Source organism: Taudactylus pleione, unplaced genomic scaffold (assembly GCF_031769625.1).
Source record: "Taudactylus pleione unplaced genomic scaffold, aTauple2 ptg000690l, whole genome shotgun sequence".
NCBI lineage: Eukaryota > Metazoa > Chordata > Amphibia > Anura > Myobatrachidae > Taudactylus > Taudactylus pleione.
Window position 1 is genome coordinate 2,264,858 of NW_028285092.1, and position 23,455 is coordinate 2,288,312.

At 43.6% G+C, this 23,455-nt stretch overlaps 1 protein-coding gene and 1 pseudogene across 1 annotated transcript in view; one reads left to right on the forward strand and one right to left on the reverse strand.

The window, feature by feature from the left end:
• The first annotated feature begins 9,077 nt into the window (after positions 1-9,077).
• FSCN1 (fascin actin-bundling protein 1) overlaps positions 9,078-23,455 on the forward strand; it is a 57,901-nt gene continuing 43,523 nt past the window's right edge. The window contains exon 1 of the mRNA XM_088456232.1: positions 9,078-10,044. Coding sequence (XP_088312358.1) covers positions 9,243-10,044 — 802 coding nt within the window. The 5' untranslated portion in view covers positions 9,078-9,242. The remainder of the gene's footprint in view (positions 10,045-23,455) is intronic.
• Positions 15,166-21,651, reverse strand: LOC148477765 (uncharacterized; annotated as a pseudogene).

Here is a 23,455-nt window from a genome sequence, read left to right on the forward strand (position 1 = left end):
TTACCTCTTAGTCGTAGGGTTGGCCCCTACGACTAAGCCACTGGCAAAACGCGCATCAGGGAGGGAGGACACGCTGCTTGGCGTCTCCTCCGTTTTAAATGACTTTACCTTATGTTTGTGCAAAATAAATAATAAACATGATACTGCCTACCACTATGATGTTAGAATTATAAATACCCGCATTATGCAAGGGATGCCGCTAACTCTCTAATTGATAAAAGATTGTTTGTATACGCTCAAGTCATTAATAGGAAGCAAGACCTCAGAATTTCAGTTACATTGTGCTGGCAATGAAATCGGAGCGCTGCTGGATATGTTTAAACACTTAATATGTGGACTGTATGCTAATTTAGAGCACTATATATGGGCGCTGTGGAGTGTATCTTGTAGATTCTATTATCTATAACAGCGCTGCTGAAAATTATACCATATAATTGTGGAATGTAAGAGATGCCGCTGACTCTTTAATTGATACAAGATTGTTTGTTTGCACACGCTTTAAGCCATTATTAGGTAGCAAGTCTTCAAAATTTCAGTTACACTGCGCTGGTTAGGTAATTGGAGCACTGCTGGACATGCTTAAACAATAGTAATGTGGACTGTCTGTTACCGTAGTAATTTTCCAGTATCTAATATATGGGCGTCGTGGAAGTCCACCTACTAGATTCTACCATACATAACAGCGCTGCTGAAAATTATACCAGATATTTGTGGAATGAAAGACATACGATGTTAGTGACTATATATGTTAAAATTTATAGAAGATAAGAATTTGACATCACAGTGTCTAACATATTAAATGCTGTTGTCTGTATGTAACTGTATCTGAATCTACCATATAGGATAATGCTGGCATAACAGATATTGACTACAAATGTCAGAACTTATAAAATCAGATAGCGCTTTTGATGTTATGCAGCAATTATCAGATTCATTTTGGTATAAGTCCCATAATTATTATTCTATGATATATGGTTATTAATGAACCACAGCTATGACTTAAACATTGCTACACATATAGAAAGAATATTTTGTTTCCAATTGTGTAATAAGATACTAGTGTAACACTCAGGAATAGCTTCTTGATAAAGTGAAACTTAATATAATGAGAAAAACAGCAAAATCCTTAATTTCACCTAAGAAGGAGAATTACTAATAATTGTTGATATTATAATTTGTGGTTAAGATATTCTCTTTAATACCTACCATATATAAGCCAATACCAGGCTATATATATATTTTTTCTCCTTCTTTGGTGATTATGCGGGTAATAGTAGGTGAATATAAGGCACATACAACATAGGTTTTTGTCAATATTTTAATCACACATTTTCTTGTTCACATTTATTTTTATAATTCGCCTTAATAAAAGTTATATTTTAACCTTGGAACACGCCGGGGATGGTCACGAGTTTGTGACGTCAGATCCCCGGGGTCCAAGCAGCAGCACAGCCAGAGGAAGCTGGGGTTGGAGGGGAGGAGAGGGGAGAGCGTGGCTCCTCCTCCTCTTCCAGCCGGGCACAACTCTTAAGCTGTGTCACTCTGAGGGGGAGGAGCTCAGGAGAGGGGAGGAGAAGAGTGATCACTCCTCCCACTCCAGCCGTGCCCTGCCTGCTGTCAATCAACAAAGTATGGGCCGATGTTCCAGCAGCGGCTGTGGCTGTCTGCCGGTGTGTAGCGGCATATGAGTCAGTGTTGACTCATTGTAACTCTGGCGGCTTTGGGGGACAGCAGCACAGCGGCGGGACAGATGACGCCCTTACAACTTGGCGCCGTACGCGGCTGCGTACTCGGCGTAATGGGCCGGCGCTGCATGCAGAACCCACCAAATGCAACCCATTTTACTGTCATTGACCTCTGTTCTGCTTTCTTCTCTGTACCTCTTCATCCTGTCAGTACCTATTCACCTTTACATACAGGGGGGTACAATACACATGGACACGATTGCCCCAGGGCTTCATATATCTTCCCCCAGGCCTTACACGACTGTTTACAATCTTTTGAACCTACCAATGGATCTGTTCTAATACAATATGTGGACGATTTATTGTTGTGTTCTGATTCGTTTATGTCATGTTTAAATGATACTAAACTTTTATTGCTTCATCTCTCGCAAACAGGACACAAGGTTGCTAAGGACAAACTACAGCCATGCCAGTCCAGGGTTAAATACTTGGGACATTGCCTAACCCAGGGGTTACGATATCTGACCACTGACAGAATCCAAGCCATACAGACCATGACACTGCCGCAGAACCAACAGCAAATCCGTACCTTCTTGGGAATGTGTGGATACTGCAGAATGTGGATCCCAGGTTTTTCTATTTTGGCCTTGCCATTACAGGACTTAGTCTCTTCCTCAAAGCCCAATCATGTCGTACACACATAGGAAACAGAGCAGGCTTTCCTTAACCTTAAGGATAGTCTGACAAGAGCACCTGCATTGGGAATACCTAATTATGAAAAACCATTTGATTTGTACTGTACGGAAGCTAATGGTTGTGCAGCAGGTGTCCTCACACAAAATCATGGTGATGCCAGTAGGGCCGTAGCATACTACAGTGCACAATTGGACACTGTGGCAAGATCACTCCCAACGTGTTGAAGTGTAGCAGCAACTGCTCTATTGGTAAGAGTAAGAGTGAGGATGTAGTATTAGGCCATGATATGATTGTCTATACTCCCCATGCTGTATCTGCTTTGCTAAATTCTGCCAAAACCAGACATGTCTCCTCAGCTAGGTTCATGAAATGGGAACTAGCCCTAATAGCACCTGCAAACATCACCATTAAGTGGTGCAGTACGTTAAATCCAGCAACGTATTTACCATATGTGCCTAAGGTTGCACAAAGGGTGGAGGGAGGTGAGTTGCTGATGGAAGGTGAGTTCTGCAGGTATGTTGATGCACATGATTGTATGGAATATCTGAATCAGACCTTTACTGCAATACCTGACATACGGGATACACCTTTAGAAAATGTAGATGTGACATTTTACACGGATGGGAGTTGTCATAGACAGACTGACACTGGAGAGTTATGTACAGGTTATGCTGTGGTAAATGACGAAGACATCATAGAAGCCGAACCTCTTGGTTCACCTCACTCGGCCCAAGTGGCGGAGCTGGTGGCATTAAGGAGAGCTTGTGAATTAGCAGAAGGCAAATCTGCTAATATCTACACTGACTCTAGGTACGCCTTCGGGGTAGTACATGATTTTGGTGCTCTATGGCGTCTGAGAAATTTTATGACAGCAGCAGGCACACCAGTTTCACATTAAAAACATATAAAAGGACTACTGACAGCGATCCAATTGCCTAAGGCAGTGGCCGTAATTAAGTGTAAAGCCTATACATGTGAGGACGATCCGGTGTCACTGGGCAACAACAGGGCAGATGAAGCTGCCAAATGGGCAGCAGGGTTAAAAGTGAACATGCCAATTAACCAAATGATGTTTCAAATGATTGATATGCGGAAATTAATTGAGATGCAAAATTTGTGTTCCATTCAGGAAAAGGCAGTCTGAAGGTCCAAGGGATGTGGGCAAGAGTCCTCTGTACTCTGGAGAGATGGACAAGGTAAGCCAGTGGCTCCCAAGACGTACTACCCAAGCCTTGCTGAGGCAGCGCACGGTCTGACTCACTTGGGAAAGCAAGGTATGTGCAAATTGGTGAGAGCATACTGGTGTGCACCAGGTTTTTCTTCCCAAGCGGAAAAGAGAGCAATGTCCTGTTTGACATGCTTGAGGAAAAACATTGGGAAAACAATCCCTACCGAACCATCCCACATTCAACTGACCGACGGACCTTTTCAGGTAATACAAATTTATTTCATCCAATTACCACCCTACAGGAATCTCAAGTATGTATTAGTGTGCACTGATGTGTTTTCTAATTGGGTTGAGGCATACCCAGCTGCCACTAATACTGCTGTGTTTAATGCTAAGAAAATAGTTCAGGAATTTGTATGCAGATACGGTATCCCTAGAATTATTGAAAGTGATAGGGGTACTCATTTCACAGGTGATGTCTTCCAAAACATGTGTAAGTTGATGGGTATTAATAGTAACTTCACACCCCCTACCGACCGCAAGCCAGTGCTAAGGTGGAGAGGATGAACGGGACTATTAAAAATAAATTACATAAGATCATGGCGGAAACATGACTGGGTTGGCCAGAAGCACTACCACTTGTCCTTCATAGTATCAGGACAACTTCTAGACCCCCTCTCAATCTGTCCCCCTTTGAAATGCTGTTTGGTAGACAACCTCATTTGATTATAAGTCCGCAGGAAGATTTGAAAAGTAACAACGAGGTTACTGTAAGGTATCTTATAACAATGAGTAAACAGTTAAAGCAGCAACAGCAGAAATTTAAATTGTTGTCACATGATATGCCTGAAACAAACTGTCACAATGTTGAACCTGGAGAATTTGTTATGATCAGAAATTTCTTGCATTCAGGTTGTTTGACAGATCGGTGGGAAGGTCCGTATCAGGTGTTGCTGATGAGTACAACTTCATTGAAAGTGGCAGAGAGAGACACCTGGGTCCATTCCACTCACTGTAAGAAGATCAACCAACCGGTGGAGAAACAAGGCGGTATCGAGGCAGATAACGTAGACCTGTCAATTGCGAGTCTGTTCCAGGAGGGTTAAAGGTTACAGTGAGATACCTGAGATAGAAAAATTTGTAGATCATTGTTTTCAGCAATGGAGTGGTCTGCTGTGGTTATCTTTGTGTTTTCTCCCAGAGTTCTCCTTATCCTGGGTTATTTCGGGATCTCTGGGTTCTGTGATGGAGGACAGAGGACGGAGAGTGGAGCTGATGGTGATATCAATGGAGTGGAGTTGGGAGAAGGAACAATACAGGCACAAGGGCGGTATCTGACCAAACCCAGTACAGTAATTGTTACGAGATCTGCTATGTTGGAAACTTGGAGACAGTGTGAAGGTCTATCGTCTGAGGATTATTGTATTTGTGAATTTTGTGGGTCCTTAGTTGATGAGAAGTGCATCCAGCAGTGCCAACCTAAGTATAACCAGTATTGGGGTGGGTATCCTTTAGAAGATTATCATACTATGGTGGGCAAAGTTTTAAACCAGACTGACGTTGGGTGTGTTCTCATGTGCCTCAGGGACAGCATAATGTAGGGTTAGTGCCGTTCCCATTAAATGTCTCTGAGGTCTTAGAATTGCAAAGAGGGGATGCACTGGATGGAAAATTTCTAAAGTCCAAACCACCTAATTTTAAACTCCACCAGTACCAAGTAGATAAATCACTTTTATGTTTGAACATCACCAACTTCAATAAACCAGGAAGTTGGGAGGTGACGGGGCATAATCAGACGATGACCTTCTCACTAAGAGCTGATAGTGCACTGATAAATCTTGAACTTTTACGCACAATTAGACTAAGAGGAAGACACTTCCGGTATAGATATACACTAAGTTCCACCAAATAAATGGTTGGTAGGGTACCAGAAGGGTATTGTGCCAAGGTATTACAACCAGAAACTTGTATGAGCCAAATGGGAGAACCTGAAAGAGGATCACTTGCTAGGGAAATGGGTGTAACGATAATGATGTTTACTATTCCTTATGTTCTCCCCGATGATGTATATTTTATATGTGGAAGGAAAGCGTATAAGTGGCTCTCTCCAAATTGCGAAGGTTTGTGTTATCTGGGAAGAGTACTCCCAGAGGTTATGACCCTTACACATGGTGAAATGCTTGGTATTCATAAAAACACACCATCACCATATCTTCACACACATATGAACATAGAGACAAAAGAAATATGATACCTGGTGATGTACATAAAGCCACACAGTTAATTAGTGAAACAACTGGCTTTCAAGTTTTAGTCGCATTGGATCCCACCAGGATTGCTCGGGGTACACTGAATTTCAGATATAGCCAAGATCTTCCTAAATTAATAGATAATATCACCGAGATGTATGATGACACGTTTAGGTACACAGGTAAGTAGTTACAGGCCTACAAGAAAGAACTGGTGCAACACAGATTAGTATTAAATTATTTAACAGCTGTCACTGGAGGGCATTGTGTAACTTTGGCCACCCAATTTGGTGTAAAGTGTGGCACATATATTACAAATAATACTAGTGACCCCAAGGAGGTGATAGACCGGAAGATGGACGAAATTCTGCAGCTGAAATGGGAATTTCGGAAGAACCATAATGCTTCAGTGGCTGAAGTAGAGGAGAAGGTAGAGGAATGGGTTTCATGGTTGAACCCAGTGAAATGGTTCTCCGGTCTAGGAGAGTGGGTCCAGGAAATAGTTGCTAGCATAGGTAAACTCCTGATCCTTATATTGGTTGTAATCATAGTAATTGGCTTATGTGTCAAATGTGTTCCTACTGTGTTGAAATGTGGAAAATGTAAAGATAAGGTAAATCAAAGGAATGAAATTATGATGGTGGTTAGTAATAGCAATATGAATACTGAGGTAAATGTAGGACTGCATTACAACCCTGAACTAGAATGTACCATCAGATGATGTATAGATTTAGACATGCATGAAATGTATTATGAAATGTTATTTTAAACATCTTAAATAATGTAAGTCCCTATCCCCTCCAAGACTTCCTTTATAGGTTAGATGCATCCCGACATCTTTCCCATGACCTCCCAAGATCCGCGGTGTGCGTATAAGGGTAGTTTTATGTACCCCTTAGAAACTTATTATTGAGGGTTTAAGAACCACCTTGTGCCATCCCATAATATAACATAGTGTAAGCCTAAATTAATTTTAAAATCAGAGTGTGATAGCGTGTTGTTTGCTATCAAAGGGTTGACTGTCGAAGCCGGATAATTGGCTGAAAACAGAATCTGTTGAGATTAAAATCTGCACAATGCCATTTTGCGAATGGCAACAAGATGCCATTTTGCGAATGGCCGCCCAACGCCATTTTAGCGATTCTCACACAATATCAGTACAGACGGCGATGCTAGTATTTAGCGTTGTGCGATTCCCACGCAATAGAACAATGTTAAAAGTCCTCATTATATAAATACACACTTTTACTAAAACATAATATGAACAACCCTGCAAAACATGTACCACAGTGTACTTCACAAACATGTAGACGCACAACGCAAACCACTGTTTATTTGCAGACTTCCGGTTCCATCGGCGAGGATATCGCAACATGCGTCTGCAAATTATGGATCATAGAGAGTTAGGCATTGAAATGTACTCTGTAATGTAGCCAGTTTAGACTTGTTCTTCGGCGGGAAAACGGACACAAAGAACTGTTAGAGGCTGAACTATTACAATACAAACTGACCTATGAACTGTATCATAACAGAAGAACCAGGAAGAAGAACCAATGGGATTATGCCAACTTGTTCTATTGTATTGCCTATCTCTGCAAGGGTTTATAGGCAAGCACCCTGGATCTGGTAGTTAGTCATCTTTTCTTTGCTGTTGATGGAGGTTTCATAGTTGATGCTGAGAATCTGGATTCAGAGTGCCTGCGTATGTATTTGACTGTATCTTGTGATTGTATAATTTGTTTGCGCTAATTGTATTTAGATCACAGCGTGTAATTATCTGCTTTTTGGTGAAAAATATCTTTTTGTGCTTTGGAACCACAATCCAAGTCTGGAAAGCAATTATTTCTTGTGCGACCTATAACGCTAAATAGCGACATTTAGGGTGTATAGATAGGTAGGAATTCTTAAAGCCTAGCTTCACCCCTGCATGTATGTATAGACATACAAACAAATATTCCCAACACAAAAAGTCCTTAAACTTTTTCTTGTTATAGCGCCACTATAAAGTTAGCCACAACCACTGCACATGCCACACTCCCTGTGTAGACCACACCCCCACCACACAGGTCACTCCCCCGCATCATTAGTCACACCGCCACAGAGATTGTCACACCTCCTGCAGCGGAACACAATAGGCCCTTCATAAATTTCAGCTCCAGGCCCATGTGGACATTTATCTAGCACTGAGTCCAGATTGAGAAGCATTCAGACCTGATGGTCTGTCCATGGCTGGCAGTCCAGGGTTTTGCAAGGGTTAGGCAAGTAGGGGGGGGAAGGGGGGTTAACTTTGTCATAAACAGTGCGGGCTGCACTGGGTGACACCATCCAAGGGGGTGACACCAAAATAGCAGAGCTGCTTGCTATTTTGGTGTCACCCCGTCGGATGGTGTCACCGTGACATGGAGAGGAAGGGGAGAGATTGTGGGCTGCCCCAGCAGCTGCAGGAGCACTGGGGAAGCCCACTGTGTGCCGAGAACGGGAGGCATTAACGCCTCCCGGATCGGCACACATAGGGGGCGTGGCCTGTCGGGCCAGGACACACCCCTTTTGGGAAGCCACACCCCCTTGTGAGAGGGCACAAAGCATTTCAGTCCTGCTGCATCGGGGGTCACAGAGGTAAGTGATGCCTCTGAGTCCGCCCAAACCAAATTTTAGTTTGCAGCCATTTTTAAAAGGTGCATTGTGGTTTAGGGCCTGAATCAGCGTGCACTGCTGATTGCAGATTCCCAATTATTATGGATCTGCGTATGCAGTGCACAGCATAGGAAGAGCCGGCGCTTGGAGATGAGCTGGGCACGTGACAGCGGTGATGTCATCGACCAGGCAATAAGCCGGGTCGGACTGCCAGTCTGGGGGTCTCACCCGGGACGGACAGGTGTACAAAATCCCGGGTGCGACCCGGGAATGCAGTGTGAAACGAATATTAGTTGCCATCTGCACTCCATGCAGGGTACGGTTAACAGTCCTTCTGTCCAGGAACCGAGGTAGCGGTAGGAGGCTGTAGCCTCTCTCTCCCGTACCGTGTGACAGCTGTCACACTCCCCGAAACGGGGACGCTCAGGGAAAGCTACACTGCCGTAGATGCCGCTGTAGAGAGCCGGGCAAGTTACGGTTTTTACCCAATCACTTAAGAATGGAAGTTATGGATTTAAATGCTGGCAGCAGTGGTTGTATTTCTGCATCCAGTAAACCTAAATCTCTGCAGCCCTCTCCCCGTCTCTCTATTTCCATAGTACTGCTGCTGCCTAAATGTCTCCTCCCTCCGCATTGGTCTCTGTCCTCTCCACCCCATCCATTCCTTCCCCCCGGATTTGAGGTATCCGCCTCTGCTAGTGAGGTAATAGAGTCATTAAATGCACCAGACTCCAGTTGGGCAACAGTAGGAACAGGATTTATAATCATCACCATTATCAGTGCTTTCTAACGGTCCATCTATCTGGTACCATGAGCGGCTCCGGACCCCTCCAACTCGGGCTCATTAACTGCAACAATAAGTATCTGACCGCCGAGGCGTTTGGGTTCAAGATCAATGCATCAGCCTCCAGCCTGAAGAAGAAGCAAGTGTGGTCTCTGGAGCCGGTGGGAGAGGAGGCGGTGCTGCTGCGCAGCCACCTAGGCCGTTATCTCTCTGCCGATAAGGATGGACGGGTCTCCGGGGAAACTGAGCTCCCGGAATCGGAGTGCCGCTTTCTAGTTACTGCCCAGGGGGACGGGCGCTGGGTGCTACAGTCCGAGGTGTACGGCCGCTACCTGGGAGGCTCAGAGGACAGAATCAGCTGCTTCTCACCCTCTGTGTCTCCGGCTGAGAAATGGGGTGTCCATCTGGCTATGCATCCACAGGTCACCATCTACAGTGTTACCCGAAAGCGCTACGCCCGACTGGGGATCAGCGGGGACGAGCTGTCCGTAGAGCGAGATGTGCCCTGGGGTCTGGACTCTCTCATCACCCTCCTCTTCCAGGATAATCGCTACAGCATCCAGACCCCAGACCACCGCCTTTTAGCCATGGACGGCAGCCTGCGCTCCGAGGCCGGACCGGACACCAAGTTCACGCTAGACATTTCCGCCGGTAAAGTGGCCTTCAGAGCGAGCGATGGTCGCTACCTAACACCCTCCGGTCCGAGCGGGACTCTGAAAGTCGGCAAGAACAGCAAGGTCGGCAGGGACGAGCTATTTGTATTAGAGAGAAGCTGCCCACAGGTCGTTCTCACCGCCGGCAATGGCCGCAATGTGTCTACTCGGCAAGGTGGGTGATTTACTAACCTATTTCTGTAGTACAACACAATGTGTGTGTGTATATATATATATATATATATATATATATATATAAAATCCAGTTCGAGCTGTTTGCTACAGTAAATATATGTGGAAGTTGTTACTATGTTGCGGATTGTTCATTCAGAACGTATGCAAGTGTAGTCAACAACTGATAGCTTCACCACTCCCTAATCTATCACTCCCCTCTCCCTGGTCTCCCATCCAAATATACGTCCTCATCCGTTAATGTGGTTTCTGCTACGGAACAGTGCAGTATTTGGGAATCTTTGTATTAATGTGATAAGATCTATTTAGCTTGCTGTTACTCTGCAGACACATGCACATCACACAGACCCCTAGGTATAGTTACTACTGTGCTTCAACGCAGAAAATGCATTCCGCTACTTTGATTGCAGTGTAAGTTTAAAACGGTGATTAGTGCATTAAACTGTTATTCGAACATGATGCATATAGTATCTCTGCCAAAATCAATGGAATGTCTTCCTCTCATCAATATACAGGCCTCTTAGTATATTCTATATAAAGAATGGAGTCTTTGTCTGCTCTTGTCCCCACCCATAGTGAGCCTATGAAAAAGCTGGCCAGAACCAGAGGTACCCTGCCTCCTAGCTGATGGGAAGGAATGGAAGCTTTTTTGTGGATTCAGTAACAGTGAATATACTGTAGCCCTAATTGCTCATCTGTAAAATGTGCTAGTGATTTGTTTGTGAATCTCACATTAATGGATTGCTCTTGTGTGCACATTTCATAAAATAATAATATAAAGGGACATTACCAATGTTTGTATTTTATTCTTTTAAGTATAGAGTACATTTTAGCGGAATTATTTTTTAGCACAGTAGTTGTGTTTGCAAGTCATGTCTCTTCACAAGCATCTTTTGCAGCAATTGGCACTCTGCGGTGATGTATTGTATTTTACTTAATAATTGCTGAGCAAATAAGTGTTTTTTTCATTTTCCAGCTCCGTGAAATGGATACAGTGTGTGAACTGAAAGCTGCAGATTACCCAATTAACTGCCTTTTAGGAACCTTTATTTTAAAAAGAACAGTAAAAATTGTGTACTTTTTATACATGTTTAAAACCTAATTTAATTTTTTTGGTATAAAAAAATAACCCATAAAGCAGCAAAATCATGGTGTTCTTGTAAGTACTCCTGACCAAGCTGTGTTCTATTACTGTAGTTTTAGAATGTGCCCATATGGCTCATTTTCACACACCCCTGTCTGTCCTGTAGGAAATCAGCTCTTCCAGTATCCTGCTGAGTCACCACCATCTGCTCATGTGTATCAGTCCTAGGAGCTTCCTGACACATGTATTAGCTTTTTCTTTTCACATTTTTGTTTTTTTACAGTTCTTTGTTCATCACAAAACAATGCTATTGTCTGTTTCCTGCAATACCTGTAAACAAGTAATGCGTCTTCCATGTTTGGGATAGTAATTTCATTTTCCATGTTGGGGCTGATGCCAAGGTGGAAATGAATCAGGTGTAATAAAACTTAAAATGCTTGGAATATAGCATATTTTTGCATATAGGAGAGCTGCACGTTTCTTGGGATGTGACACCGTTGTATTGGTAGCAGATGCGCCTGGTTTACTCTTAGTCATTAATTACTTGCTCCTGCCCAATAGTAGGTGCAAAAGTTAAATCTAACAGTTGTATATACACTAACATACTTGCCTGTGTGGCTGTAGTTATATGAACAAGCTCTTGCCCATCTTTGACTACACGAGAGCCCTTCATACTCCATTGTTATTTGGATCAAGCAATATAGCGGCATCAAGTCCAGCATTTAATGCTGACCTTATCTATTTCTTTGTGCGGAATTCTAATGTCTTTATGGTAATTATAAAATAATGAATGCGTCTACTGTGTGTTCATGCTTTAAACTATATTTGAGCCTGGAAATTGCTCTGACATTTAGTTGGTCCAAAATTATTAATTGTTCCGGTTCATTCAAGACTTCTAAAATAAAAATTAAAGAAAAAAAAAGCCTTTATACTTTGAGGATGATTTGCAGAGATTGTCCTAACATGGGATATATCCTGCCAGGGCTGTAACGTGCATGCAGTACCCTGGGGGAAGCACAGTCTGTCCCATGACCTCTGCATCTGGCTAGCAGGGTGCCTGGATCTGCGGTATCACTGTTGCAGTGTGCCTGGAAGCTTCAGACACGCAGACTCAGTCTTCAGGTCATACATGCCTACTCTCCTGGAAGTTGCAGAAAGCTCCTGACTTTTCGGGTAGCTCCCCACACACCCGGAAGAGCAGGCAGGCCTCCTGCATCCCCGCCTACTTCTTAGTGAAGTGGGCAGGATAGGAGAATATATGGCGAATTCATGGGTCCCTAAGGAGGGACGGGGCTAAAATGATGTAAATCACGTAGTTTAGCCCTCCCCCTGCCTCATGATCCAGAGAATAGCAGAACTTTGCCACAATGGGGACAATGATGTGGAGAGCCCACCCCCAAGCTGCCAGGTACATCCCTTCTCTGGGCTTCTCCCAAAGAGGAGTTAATTAAAGTAGGTAAGTATGCCTCAGGTGGTAGCACACACCCTCCCCATCAGCTTGACTTTATTATGGTATGTACTCAGGGGGCAGTAGTAGCACAGGGCACACTGCTGCCCTGTTATGGTACTGCATCCTGCATGCAGAGGAGTAGCGTGGAACCATGGCGCCTGGAGAAAGTGCATGTGATAGCGCCCCCCTCCCTGTACTGAACTGTGCCATTGGGGTATGGCCAGCCTATGGGGTAATACTGAAGTGAAGAGAAAAACAGCAAACAGTGGCAGTATTACACTGGGCATTGAGGTCCCATTGGGGGAATAGCATGCTTGGTGATGCACTTAATGACATTAAGGGGTAGTTCCTTGGCACTGCTTTATTTATGTATAGCACTTAGGATCTGACTTTTAAATCATTTATTAGTCAATAAAGGAGATTGCATTCTATATTCTGATCATTTAACTTAAATTGACAGAATACATGTGCTAGAGTGAGTTTCCATAGGGTGCACAGCTTATTACTGCAATTACTACCCCAAGCAGCTTTCACTGGAGTCGGAACACCTATGGGAAGCTCCCTTCCCAGCGGGAAGCAGTCGGGAACACGACGGTGGCAATGCCAACCGCCGGCTTCCCGACTGTATAATCCCGGCAAGGTTCAAATGACAGGCGTCAAAATCTCAACGCCTGTCATTAGACCTACGCCGGGAGCCCGACACCCGGCTTACCGATCGAAGGTAAGCCGGGCGCGAACAGCCGCAGGGGGAGGGTTAGGTTATGGGCTCCCGGGGGGATTTACGGTTAGGAACCTCCCGGGAGGTTAGGCTAGGGGAATGGGGGGGTTTAGGGTTAGGCACCCCTCCCGGGAGACTTAGGGTTAGGCTGCGGGGAAGGGAGTGTTAGGTTTAGGCACTTAGAGGGTGGCTAGGGTTAGGCACAGGGGGAGGTTAGGGTTAGGCACCCCTAAGGGAAGGTTAGGGGGGGGAATTAGGTTACCTATACTTACCTTAATGGACGATCAGGATTTCCACCACTGTCGCGATTAGAGCCGGTGGTAAATCATACTGAGTCCTTCCCAGCTATTCTCCTACTTCGCAAATATACATTGCACCTATATTAATGTGAGTACTACTAACCATGTCATGTTCTGTATACCACCATTATTATTATTTCAGGTCGCTTAATATTTTTTAAAAGATCTTTCAAATAACACTTTTTTTCCTGGGAACACCTCATTACTTTAAATAGCAAAGCAGTGACTTTTTTTTAATTTTTTTTTAAACTCATACCTTCTAATTGAAGTTTAGGATTTTACCTCAGATGTGTCACTTTTAAGTCCATGAATGCATGAGGCAAGAAGGAGGGAGAGGATCAAAAAGTAGAGGGGTGAGGAAAGTGCCGATCAGAGAGGGGAGGTGACAGAGGCCAATAAGAAAGGAGAGGGGAAGGGCAGTGACAGAAGCCAATAAGAAAAGAGGAGAGGGGAGGTGACAGAGGCCAATACGAAAGGAGTGGACGGGGTAAAGAGCCGATTACAGGGTAGAGAGGGGAGGGAATTAAAGAGGTGAGAAGTGAATGTAATCAATCTGACAGGAAAGGGGAGGTGACAGAAGATGATCACAGAGGAGGGAGGGCCGAAGGGGAGGCAATATGGGCAGCTTGAGGGAGCATGAAATGTAGAAACTAATTTCAGATCCGTAACTTATTTGACTGTGATAAAACGAACAGGCGGTGTCATACTGTGCAGCGTCCCATGAGTTTGGGAACCCTGGACAGCGCACTCTGTTCATTTTGACGCCCGGAGCTCATGCTCCACTGGAACCACCATCGCTACACCCCTGCTTGCATGCACACTTTGTAAAATTGCAGCGATACTTAGGGGCTGATTCAGACTCGTTCGCTATGAAGCGAACGCTAGTAGCTGGCTGATAGTCGCTATCTGAACATGCGTTTGCATCGCAATGCGTGTGCGCAAAACAATGCGAGAGATTGGGATGCGTTCGTTCGCTGCGTATAGACTGGCCAGTAGAGTGACAGAAGGGGGCCATTTGTGGGTGGTGACGGGCTGACCACTGGAAAAGGGGGAGTGGAGGTGCGAACGCAGGCGTGCTTCAACGCTGTTTCAGAGGCATGCATAATTAAAAGGCAGCATCATAGTACACGTCACTTGGTGGGATTTCTCTCTGAAGTGATCGCTGTGCTTGCGGCAGGGTAAAGGCAACCTTAAGCGCTGCGATCGCATCCGATGGTGCTCGATGTACCAATGGTTACAAGCACTTCCTGGAGATGACGTGCGCAAGTGGGCGTCTTATGAATGGTTGGTGGGCGTCTACGTACACAAAGCGATTGCACGCCAAGACACAGGTGGGAGTGCTAATGCCTTGCCGTGCGATCGCCTGCCATGCTGTCACTTAGCCGAATTTGACTGCGCTGGGAGCAAGCGTACGCATCTAGCGAGCCGGTCTGAATGAGCTCTTTAGACCATGTGGAAACTGCAGTTTCTGCATGGTTCTACCCTTAATAAATAGACCACTTATTTCTCCCAACAAATGTAAACATGCAAAGAAAAAAAAGAAGCAAAAACTTTCACACTGCTTCAGCTGTGTTCCCATCACTCTCTAAGGTTTTTCCAATGTACATCTTGATGGCCTTTTTTGAATATAGAGCCTGATTCTGATGTGGATGCAGAACATTTAATGCTGCAGGAGGCATCAGAAGGAAATACACGCCTCCTGATAGCATCGCAGATCTGAAATTTGCATCTGAAGACGTAGCATCGGATAGTCGTGAATGTTGCATTTTCTGCCATATGGGAAAGCCAAAGGCTATTCAGAATGACAATCTTGCCTGCATTGCTGGGGCCAGGAAATCTGCCTCTTCCAACGCAGAGCCTGCCCTCGACACTCCCAGAAAATGGGGACAACACACCCCTGTTTCTGGGAAAACGCAGCCAGTGCCACCCTCTCCCCTCCCCCAATTGGTTGACAGGCTGCGGCTGTCGGGCAATGCTAGTGTGATCGCAGAACTCGTGCTGCACATGCACAGAACCGGGTCCTGCGCAGTTCCTCCACCATCTGGTTAGTATGCATGTGTTCGGTTTACGTACTAACCTGAATCAGACCTATAGTGCATTGCCAATCAAACAGTCCCTTGAAATCTAACGTTTGGTGTTACTTATAAATGATCTAGCTGGTGGTTTATTTGCTTCCTCAGTCACATTGGTAAACCAAGAACTTTTTACACCCCATCTCAGTCTGAATATGCCATTTTTTGACTTCCTATATACAGTGTCATTTCATGGTGAATACAACATGAAGTAGATTAAGGAAACAAATAGTCAACATTGCTCCTTTTGTGAAATTGATAAGCAAGCAATATTTTCTCACACACTGTTAATGTTGTTCAATTTATTTTTTGCCAATATGGATGGGAAAGGAATGGAAATATTGTCATCCCCTTTATTTCGCACCACAATCTCGCAGAGTGTCGTACATAGTGAATGTATAGAAAAATTATAGTACACTCATGATCGTCCAGGACTGTTACAGACATGCTCGCTACTTTACAAATATAGATGATCACAGAGGGAGAGAGTGACCTGTTCACAAGAGCTTACATTCTAGAGAGGATATGGGTGAACACAAAGGGGAACAGAGTTTGGTATTGCAGAGACTGGAGAGTTTGAACGAACTATTTGAAAAAAAAAATAAAAATACTATATATATATATAAAGAAGTAGCTGGCACTCTCTTGCTCCTTGAAACCATGCGCCGGTGCCCTCCTAAATTACCAACCCTCGGAAGGGATGGATAACACAAAATGCATAGCAAACAAGGCGGCACTCTGGCGTCTTAAAGAATTACAATGGACCCCAAAAGGTAGGGTCAACGTTTCAGAACACTTTACTTGGGTACTTTCGTCAGGATGACGAAAGAACCCAAGTAAAATGTTCTGAAACGTTGACCTTGCCTTTTGGGGTCCATTGTACTTCTTTAAGGCGCCAGAGTGCCACCTTGTTTGCTATATATATATATATATATATATATATATATATATATATATATAGCAATCACTGTACCTGAGTGTCCGGGCTGGTCCTCCCCTCTGCTGAAAGTTGAGAGACAGCTGGGATCTGTGAATCTGCATGAAGCAAGGACGACGAGATCCCCAATTCTTAAGTTTATTTATGAACAGTTTCTTATATAGCGCAGCATATTCCTTTGTGCTTTACAATTTGAATCAACATTAATAGAACAAGACTGGGTTGTAAAAGACAGATATAAGGTAAGAGGGCCCTACTCGCAAGCTTACAATCTATAGGTTAATTCTCCTTTTAGACAGTTTGTGTTTAAAGAAAAGAGATTTATTCACATGGGTCCCGCCATATTTTTGTACGCACTGATGTGGACTATATACAGTGAGAAATCAATGAGAATTCTTGCCTTCAGGGCAAGATACACAACACTAGCAGATCATTAATAAATGGGTTTACATAATTACATCACTTTCCTTTGGCGCCCTCTTGCGATATGGCACAAGGCATGGCTTGGGTCACTTGTTTCTGACCTTTGCCTTTTTTTTACCAAGATTGCTTACTTTTTCTTGCATTTTGCGTCTTCGTTCAATAATAGTGTACTAATAATAAGCAATGTGCGTACCCGCGGGTCATACATTGCTTCTTCAGATCTTGCCTACAGCAGGCAAGATTTGTCAATCTCTTACACGACGCTCTGGAAATCATTAAGGACGCATGATAGGTCATTGGACACTTTTAAGCATCTTATCTTGTCCTGGAGTGCCGGGGAGCTGCCGGGAAAAGTTCAAGGGAAATCGTTCACGATATCGCCTAGCGAGCACATTGTCTAGTGTGTACGCACCTTTCATGATGCATATTTTAAGAAAAAGTTACCCGATTAGCTTATTAATCTCATGCTGCCAGTGTGTGTGCGTGTGCGCAGAAGCCAAAGAAAATTTGCCAGTGTGAAGCTGACAATTGATTCTCAGTTTAGCCTGTCTATCATGATGGCAGTGTCCCTGGACACAATTTTCTAGACTGAAGCATTAGAATAAGGAATAGAACTTACACATTTACTTATATTCAGTCTCTAGGGGATCAATCATATTTGAGGGTCCATTTATTATTCAATATTTGCGGCATATCCCCTGAAAACACCCATTTTCAGGGGATACCTACAAATATTAAGTATCACCCCAATGTATGAAGGAGGGACCGCAGCAGATATGGAGATATCTGCAGCGGCCCCTCCATTTCCTACAGCAGCCGCTGCACTCATAGGTCTTGAAGGAGGCTGTGAAGCTTTCAGATTTGCCAAGCTCCAGAATGTGAAGCCAATTCCGCAAAAAATACCGGGAGAGGGTTCCACCAGAACCCTCCACTGCAATAGCCGCTGTACAGTAGTGGTGGTCCCGATAGGAGTAAAGTGGCCACATTAGGGGTCACTTCAGTCCTCTAACAGTTAATCACAGGGACGGGACACTTTTCGGAGCCTCTGTCCCTGCATGTGTTTATTAATGCATCTGGGCGAATGTTCATTTCTTCTTGCCTCGAATAGCCGCGATAAGAAATTACAGTTATAGGGTCTAAAACCCGATAATTGATAAACATGGGACATATGTATCATATATTGATGACATTGTACAGCAATATTCAAGCAACCAGTATAAAAAAAGATAATAAAGTAAAATGACACAGTATAGTTTTGGAAGTAATATTAAATTGTTTAATTTATTGGCCACATTTGTCCTATCCATAAAAATTATGTAGTTATTTAACTATAATAACTAATACAATTTTTTTTATATTCTATAATTCTTTAATATATTTTATTATTCTAAATATATTGACACCCGGCCACTGTTTTAATATATTCACTATACATTTTATATATTTAAAATGATCTTATACAGGGGTGGTTCTGAGCAGCCACTGGCACTGTCTGAGGCACAGGAGGCGGGCTGCAGGCATGTTGCGTCTCCTGCTGGCCGGAAGACTGTTTCCCAGTGGTCTTCTCCCCCACCTCCCTCAGTTTCCAGGCTGAAGAACAAGGCATACGCCTCTAGCCACCCCTGAACATTTGTATTCAGCAGAGGATGGTGATCCTATCTATATAAACCAACATTAATGCACTGTACATGTGATAGGGGACCCCAGTACTAACTGGCTAATGTCTTATACTCACTGAGAATTGCATTAGGTCTAGTTAAGGTGAAATACATGCCATTGTAAAAACAATTCAACCTTCTAAAGGGTATATTTACTAAAGTGCGGGTTTATAGAAGTGTAGATGTTGCCCATGGCAACCAATCAGATTCTAGCTAGTCTCTTTTATCTTGCACCTTCTAAATAAGTAGGATCTGGTTGCTATGGGCACCACCTCCACTTCTATAAACCCGCACTTTAGTAAATATACCCCTAAGGGTCCCATTTAAAAACAAATCTAAATGCCAGCGGCTTATTTTGTTTGGTATCGCAGTGATACAAACGAACATGCCACTGGTATTCATCGTTGCATACCTCATCAGCGAGATTCAGCGATGTCCTCCGCTTAGCTGCTGGCAGCCTATTGCTGCCAGCGATGGGCTTCAATGTCATGCGCAGACTGACCGTCACACATATGCATGTGTATGACTGTTTAACCTGGCGGGGACCATGCAGTGCCTGGAAGGCTTTGCTGAAGCTGTACTGGGATGACTTAATTGTAGGTTAGTGAATTAATGCAGAGCTACAATGCCTTTACAATCACTGGCAGAAGCTCTGTTCATTATGTTAAAGCCCACAGCCTCTCCACAGGGAGAGGTGTGTCATGTCCACCCAGTTTGATTGGCAGGAGGGTGAAGTTTGGCTTACTATTTACAGAAGGAAATGAAGTACCCATGTTCATCAGTAGTCATGCTCTGCCAGGTAACTTACCCTGTGAGTGTACAGTCTGGAACCTGACCCCTAGTGGAGGAGTTAGGCCTTGAGGCAGTGGGGCCACAGAGTATTTCACCTGTACCCATGTGGCCAGTTTTCTTCCTTGACTTAGAAAGAGCAATAGTGAAACCAGTGCTGGAGCAGGGCACCCTGGCGCTCTGTGACGCCCCTATGATTACACTTTCTCCTTCCAGTAGCACAGTCCCCTCAAGTGTCGAGTTGCCCAGACGCTGCAGGGGCCTGCCTGATGGTTTTGGCAAAACTGAAGCTGTGCTACTGGTGCAGTATACACATATAAATTCAGGCGCACAAATATTAATCAGCAATTTTTAACTCTCAATGATCACTTATCAAAAAAGCAGCTCCCAATTAAAGCACTGGTTTGCTTAAACACAAACTAAAAATATATATATTTCTCAGAGAGCGCTTAATTTATAATGTTTATTTATAGATTTAATAATATCACATGGTAAAATACAAACCTTAAGAAACATCAAATGTTAAAACATTCTCTTTACATAAAACAGACAAATACAACTTTCAGACAGAAAAATCCCAAAAACCCGGGTTTTTCCCGTATCGTTCAACCCGGGAAGGACTTCGGAAATTTGCTCCTAACCCCCTTTCACACAGCACATAATTCCCGGGAAATTCCTGGGTAGACCCCTTTCACACAGAACCCAGATTATCCCTGCAATATACAGTGTGTCATAATAAATGGACTGCTTTTATGGCACACAGAAATGAGGTCATGAAAAGTGGGTGGTGTCTGCTCACTGCATACATACAATGACATAGTATAGACGACACAAGTTTTGTTTTGCAATCAAATTTTTTTTATTTGAAAGCCTCATGTTATGTACATGTTATGTCACATGTAACACCTTCTGTATTCAATTTTTTAAAGTGCTTTTATTTTTCAACAAATATGCATTCTATGCATTAGCCATTAACAACGTGGCCTTAATGCATTCAACAATTTAAATAAATATATATATCTATAGATAAAGACAATAGAAAAATAGGTTGTGCTGTCATGGAACTGAAAAATATAATAGGCGAGGCACCCCAACTATAAGAACTGTTAGGATACATTACATAAGGTTGTGGAGTGTGTAACCTAGACACTAGACCGTTAAGGAAGGACATCTGTGCCTCTCTGTTTTCACGTGAAATTCGTTCGTGTAGACCAACATGCTGACTGACAATGAATTTTGTAACTCTTTCATTGTCAAAGAAGCGCTGGAGTCGGGCATCCTCCTGTGCCTGGAATTCAGCATCAGTCTCGCAGCTGATTTACCAGGATTCTGGTCATTGTGCGCGTTGCTAGCTCCATCTTGGAAGTTTTTTTCTTCCGCTCAGGTACTTCAAAGACTAGCAATAGAAGAAAAGAATAAATACATTTACAAATTAAATCAAAGCAGTAATGTCAACATATATGTGCTTGCAGCCTACTGCACACTAGCTTCACATTGCAACAGATACATTGAGTTTAGATTTCAGCATAGTAAAATCAGCAGTCATACTATAATAACAAGTCAATACAGGACAATGTTAACATCCCAAAAATAGTGGGTGTATAGTAACTTACTGTTCCTGCGCAATGTCGGAGGCTCAGTCTGTGCAGCAGTTGGCGTCCCACTCGTACTGCTTCCACTCGCCTCAACCACACCCTCAAGTGTATTGGTGTCTGGGACCCACGTGGCAGCCATCGGATCTGTGTCACTTATGTCTGTGATGTCATTAAAGAGTATTGGTGGTGTCATTGGGCAGGATTGGCTGTTCTCCGGGGTAACACTTCGTGAAGATGCACAACTAGACGATGATATGGCAATGGGATTAACCAGTGCAGAATTGCCAAAGACTTCATTACACTGATCATAGTAAACCCATTCCATTCTGGCAGCACCACTTTTCCGCCTGTTATGGTCGTGAACTTTGTTGTAGTATTTGCGTAGAGCTTTCAGTTTGTTCACTACCTGCTGCTGGGTCCACACAATGCCCCTTGAGGTGAGGACCTTAGCTAAGTTTGTGTAGACCTTCGCGTCCTTCACTGTGCCACTGATCTGTTTGCAGATCTCCTCCTCCCCTCTGACTGCCAGCAGCTCACAGATCTCCTCATCCTTCCAGTGTGCCATGCTTCTCTCTCTCTCTCTCTCTCTCTCTCTCTCTCTCTCTCTCTCTCTCTCTCTCTCTCTCTCTCTCTCTCTCTCTCTCTCTCTCTCTCTCTCTCTCTCTCTCTCTCTCTCTCTCTCTCTCCTTTTCTGCAGCACTATTGTGACATCAGACGCCAGCGCCACTGCCCCGCTCGCTCAGCCAATCAGCCTGTGCACCGCCATCTCAGCCAATAAGCGCTGTTTACTATGCCCGGAGTTGAAAAACCCAGGTCGGCGCCTTTCAGACAGCCGCCAACCCGTGTAAGACCCGGGAAAAACCCTGGTAAATACCTGGGTCGAAGTACCGGGAATTAGGTCCAGTGTTGACCCTTTCAGACAGAAAAAAAACCGGGTCGACCCAGCAAGAGCTGGAAAATTACCGGTTTCTTTTCTCTGTCTGAAAGGGGTAAAACTCGCGTAATAGCGTTTTTAGGACTACAAGGAAATGTCAACATTGTATCAGTTCATCACATCACTTGCAGGGGCTAAAATTAACGGCTATAAAAAAATGTAGGAATATTCCAATATAGCTGAAAAAAAGGGGAATCCGTACTCCTGGTTTATGATAATGTGATTGGTAAAGTAGCTCCTTGGGTAAATTTAACTTTTAGTATTTGCCTGCACAGTCTAAATTCTTAGATTAGTGGCCAGCGCTTACCCCTACCTCCCCCACCAAGCACCACCGTTCTTTCACCAGGCTGTTTCCGAATGGTGGCACAGCGCCAGGAAATAACCCCAGATGGGGACAGACAGCCGCGAGGTGTTTCTTTTATATTCGGCAGTGGAGGAGTCAGCATGCCGCCGTCACAGGTTAGTATGGATAGCAGGATTAGCAGTGGATAAAGACTTCTAAGGGTTTTCATATACATCAGAGGGCTCAGTACTTGGACGCTCTCTGATTTTTGTTTAATTTTTTTTTCATTGTGGATTTTGTGTTGACATTAATTAACCAGTACTTCTTAACTAGCAACCATCATCAGAGTCTACAGAGACTCATTATCAAGACTAATTAACATGTGGATGTTATGTGATTGCTGCTTACCCTTCTGTTTAATCACACTATCTATATCAAGGTTAACAAAAAGCAGTGAGAAGAAATTGCCTGTTACCGCATATTGCTGCTGCTATTTTATTGCCCCAGAAGATGTAAGCGCAGACTTTCCATTTCGGCAGCCAGTCGCGGTCCTTCTGTGCATGTGACATGGGTCACAATTGCTCACTGCACTAGAAATGTTTGGGCTACATGTGCAGGTTCCTCAGACAACTTAAAATAGGGGAAAAAACTTCAGAAATTGAAAAATATATTTTGAAAGTAAATTTAGAATGGTAAAAAAAAAAAAAACTTTTTATTTAAATCTTTTTTTTTTCTGCTTTCACCATAAATAAATAGGCAAGCTGGAGGTGGGAGATCCGATCTCTGGCCAAAATAATTTTTTTTTTTTTTTTTGCTGGATTTAGGAGTTTTCTGCCTATAATAAATAGACACCTGAATCCGTGTGATTTACCAATTACCTAGTTCAATACCATTTTTCCAGCAAATGATGAGGTCTGATGACTTCTATCGGCTGTAATATCTTGCAAATAGTCCAGTAATGTTTTTTTTGTTTTTAAACCCACTGCAATGTCAAATAATGATCCTAGTGATGGTGGTTTTCTTTCAACTATTTATCTACATAACCGACAATATTGCTGTTAATACTGGAAATTATCTGGCCATTCAGCCTGTACATTGAATGGTCTCCTAACATCCAGCTTGGCTACCCATGCAGTGTAATGAGCCACTGCA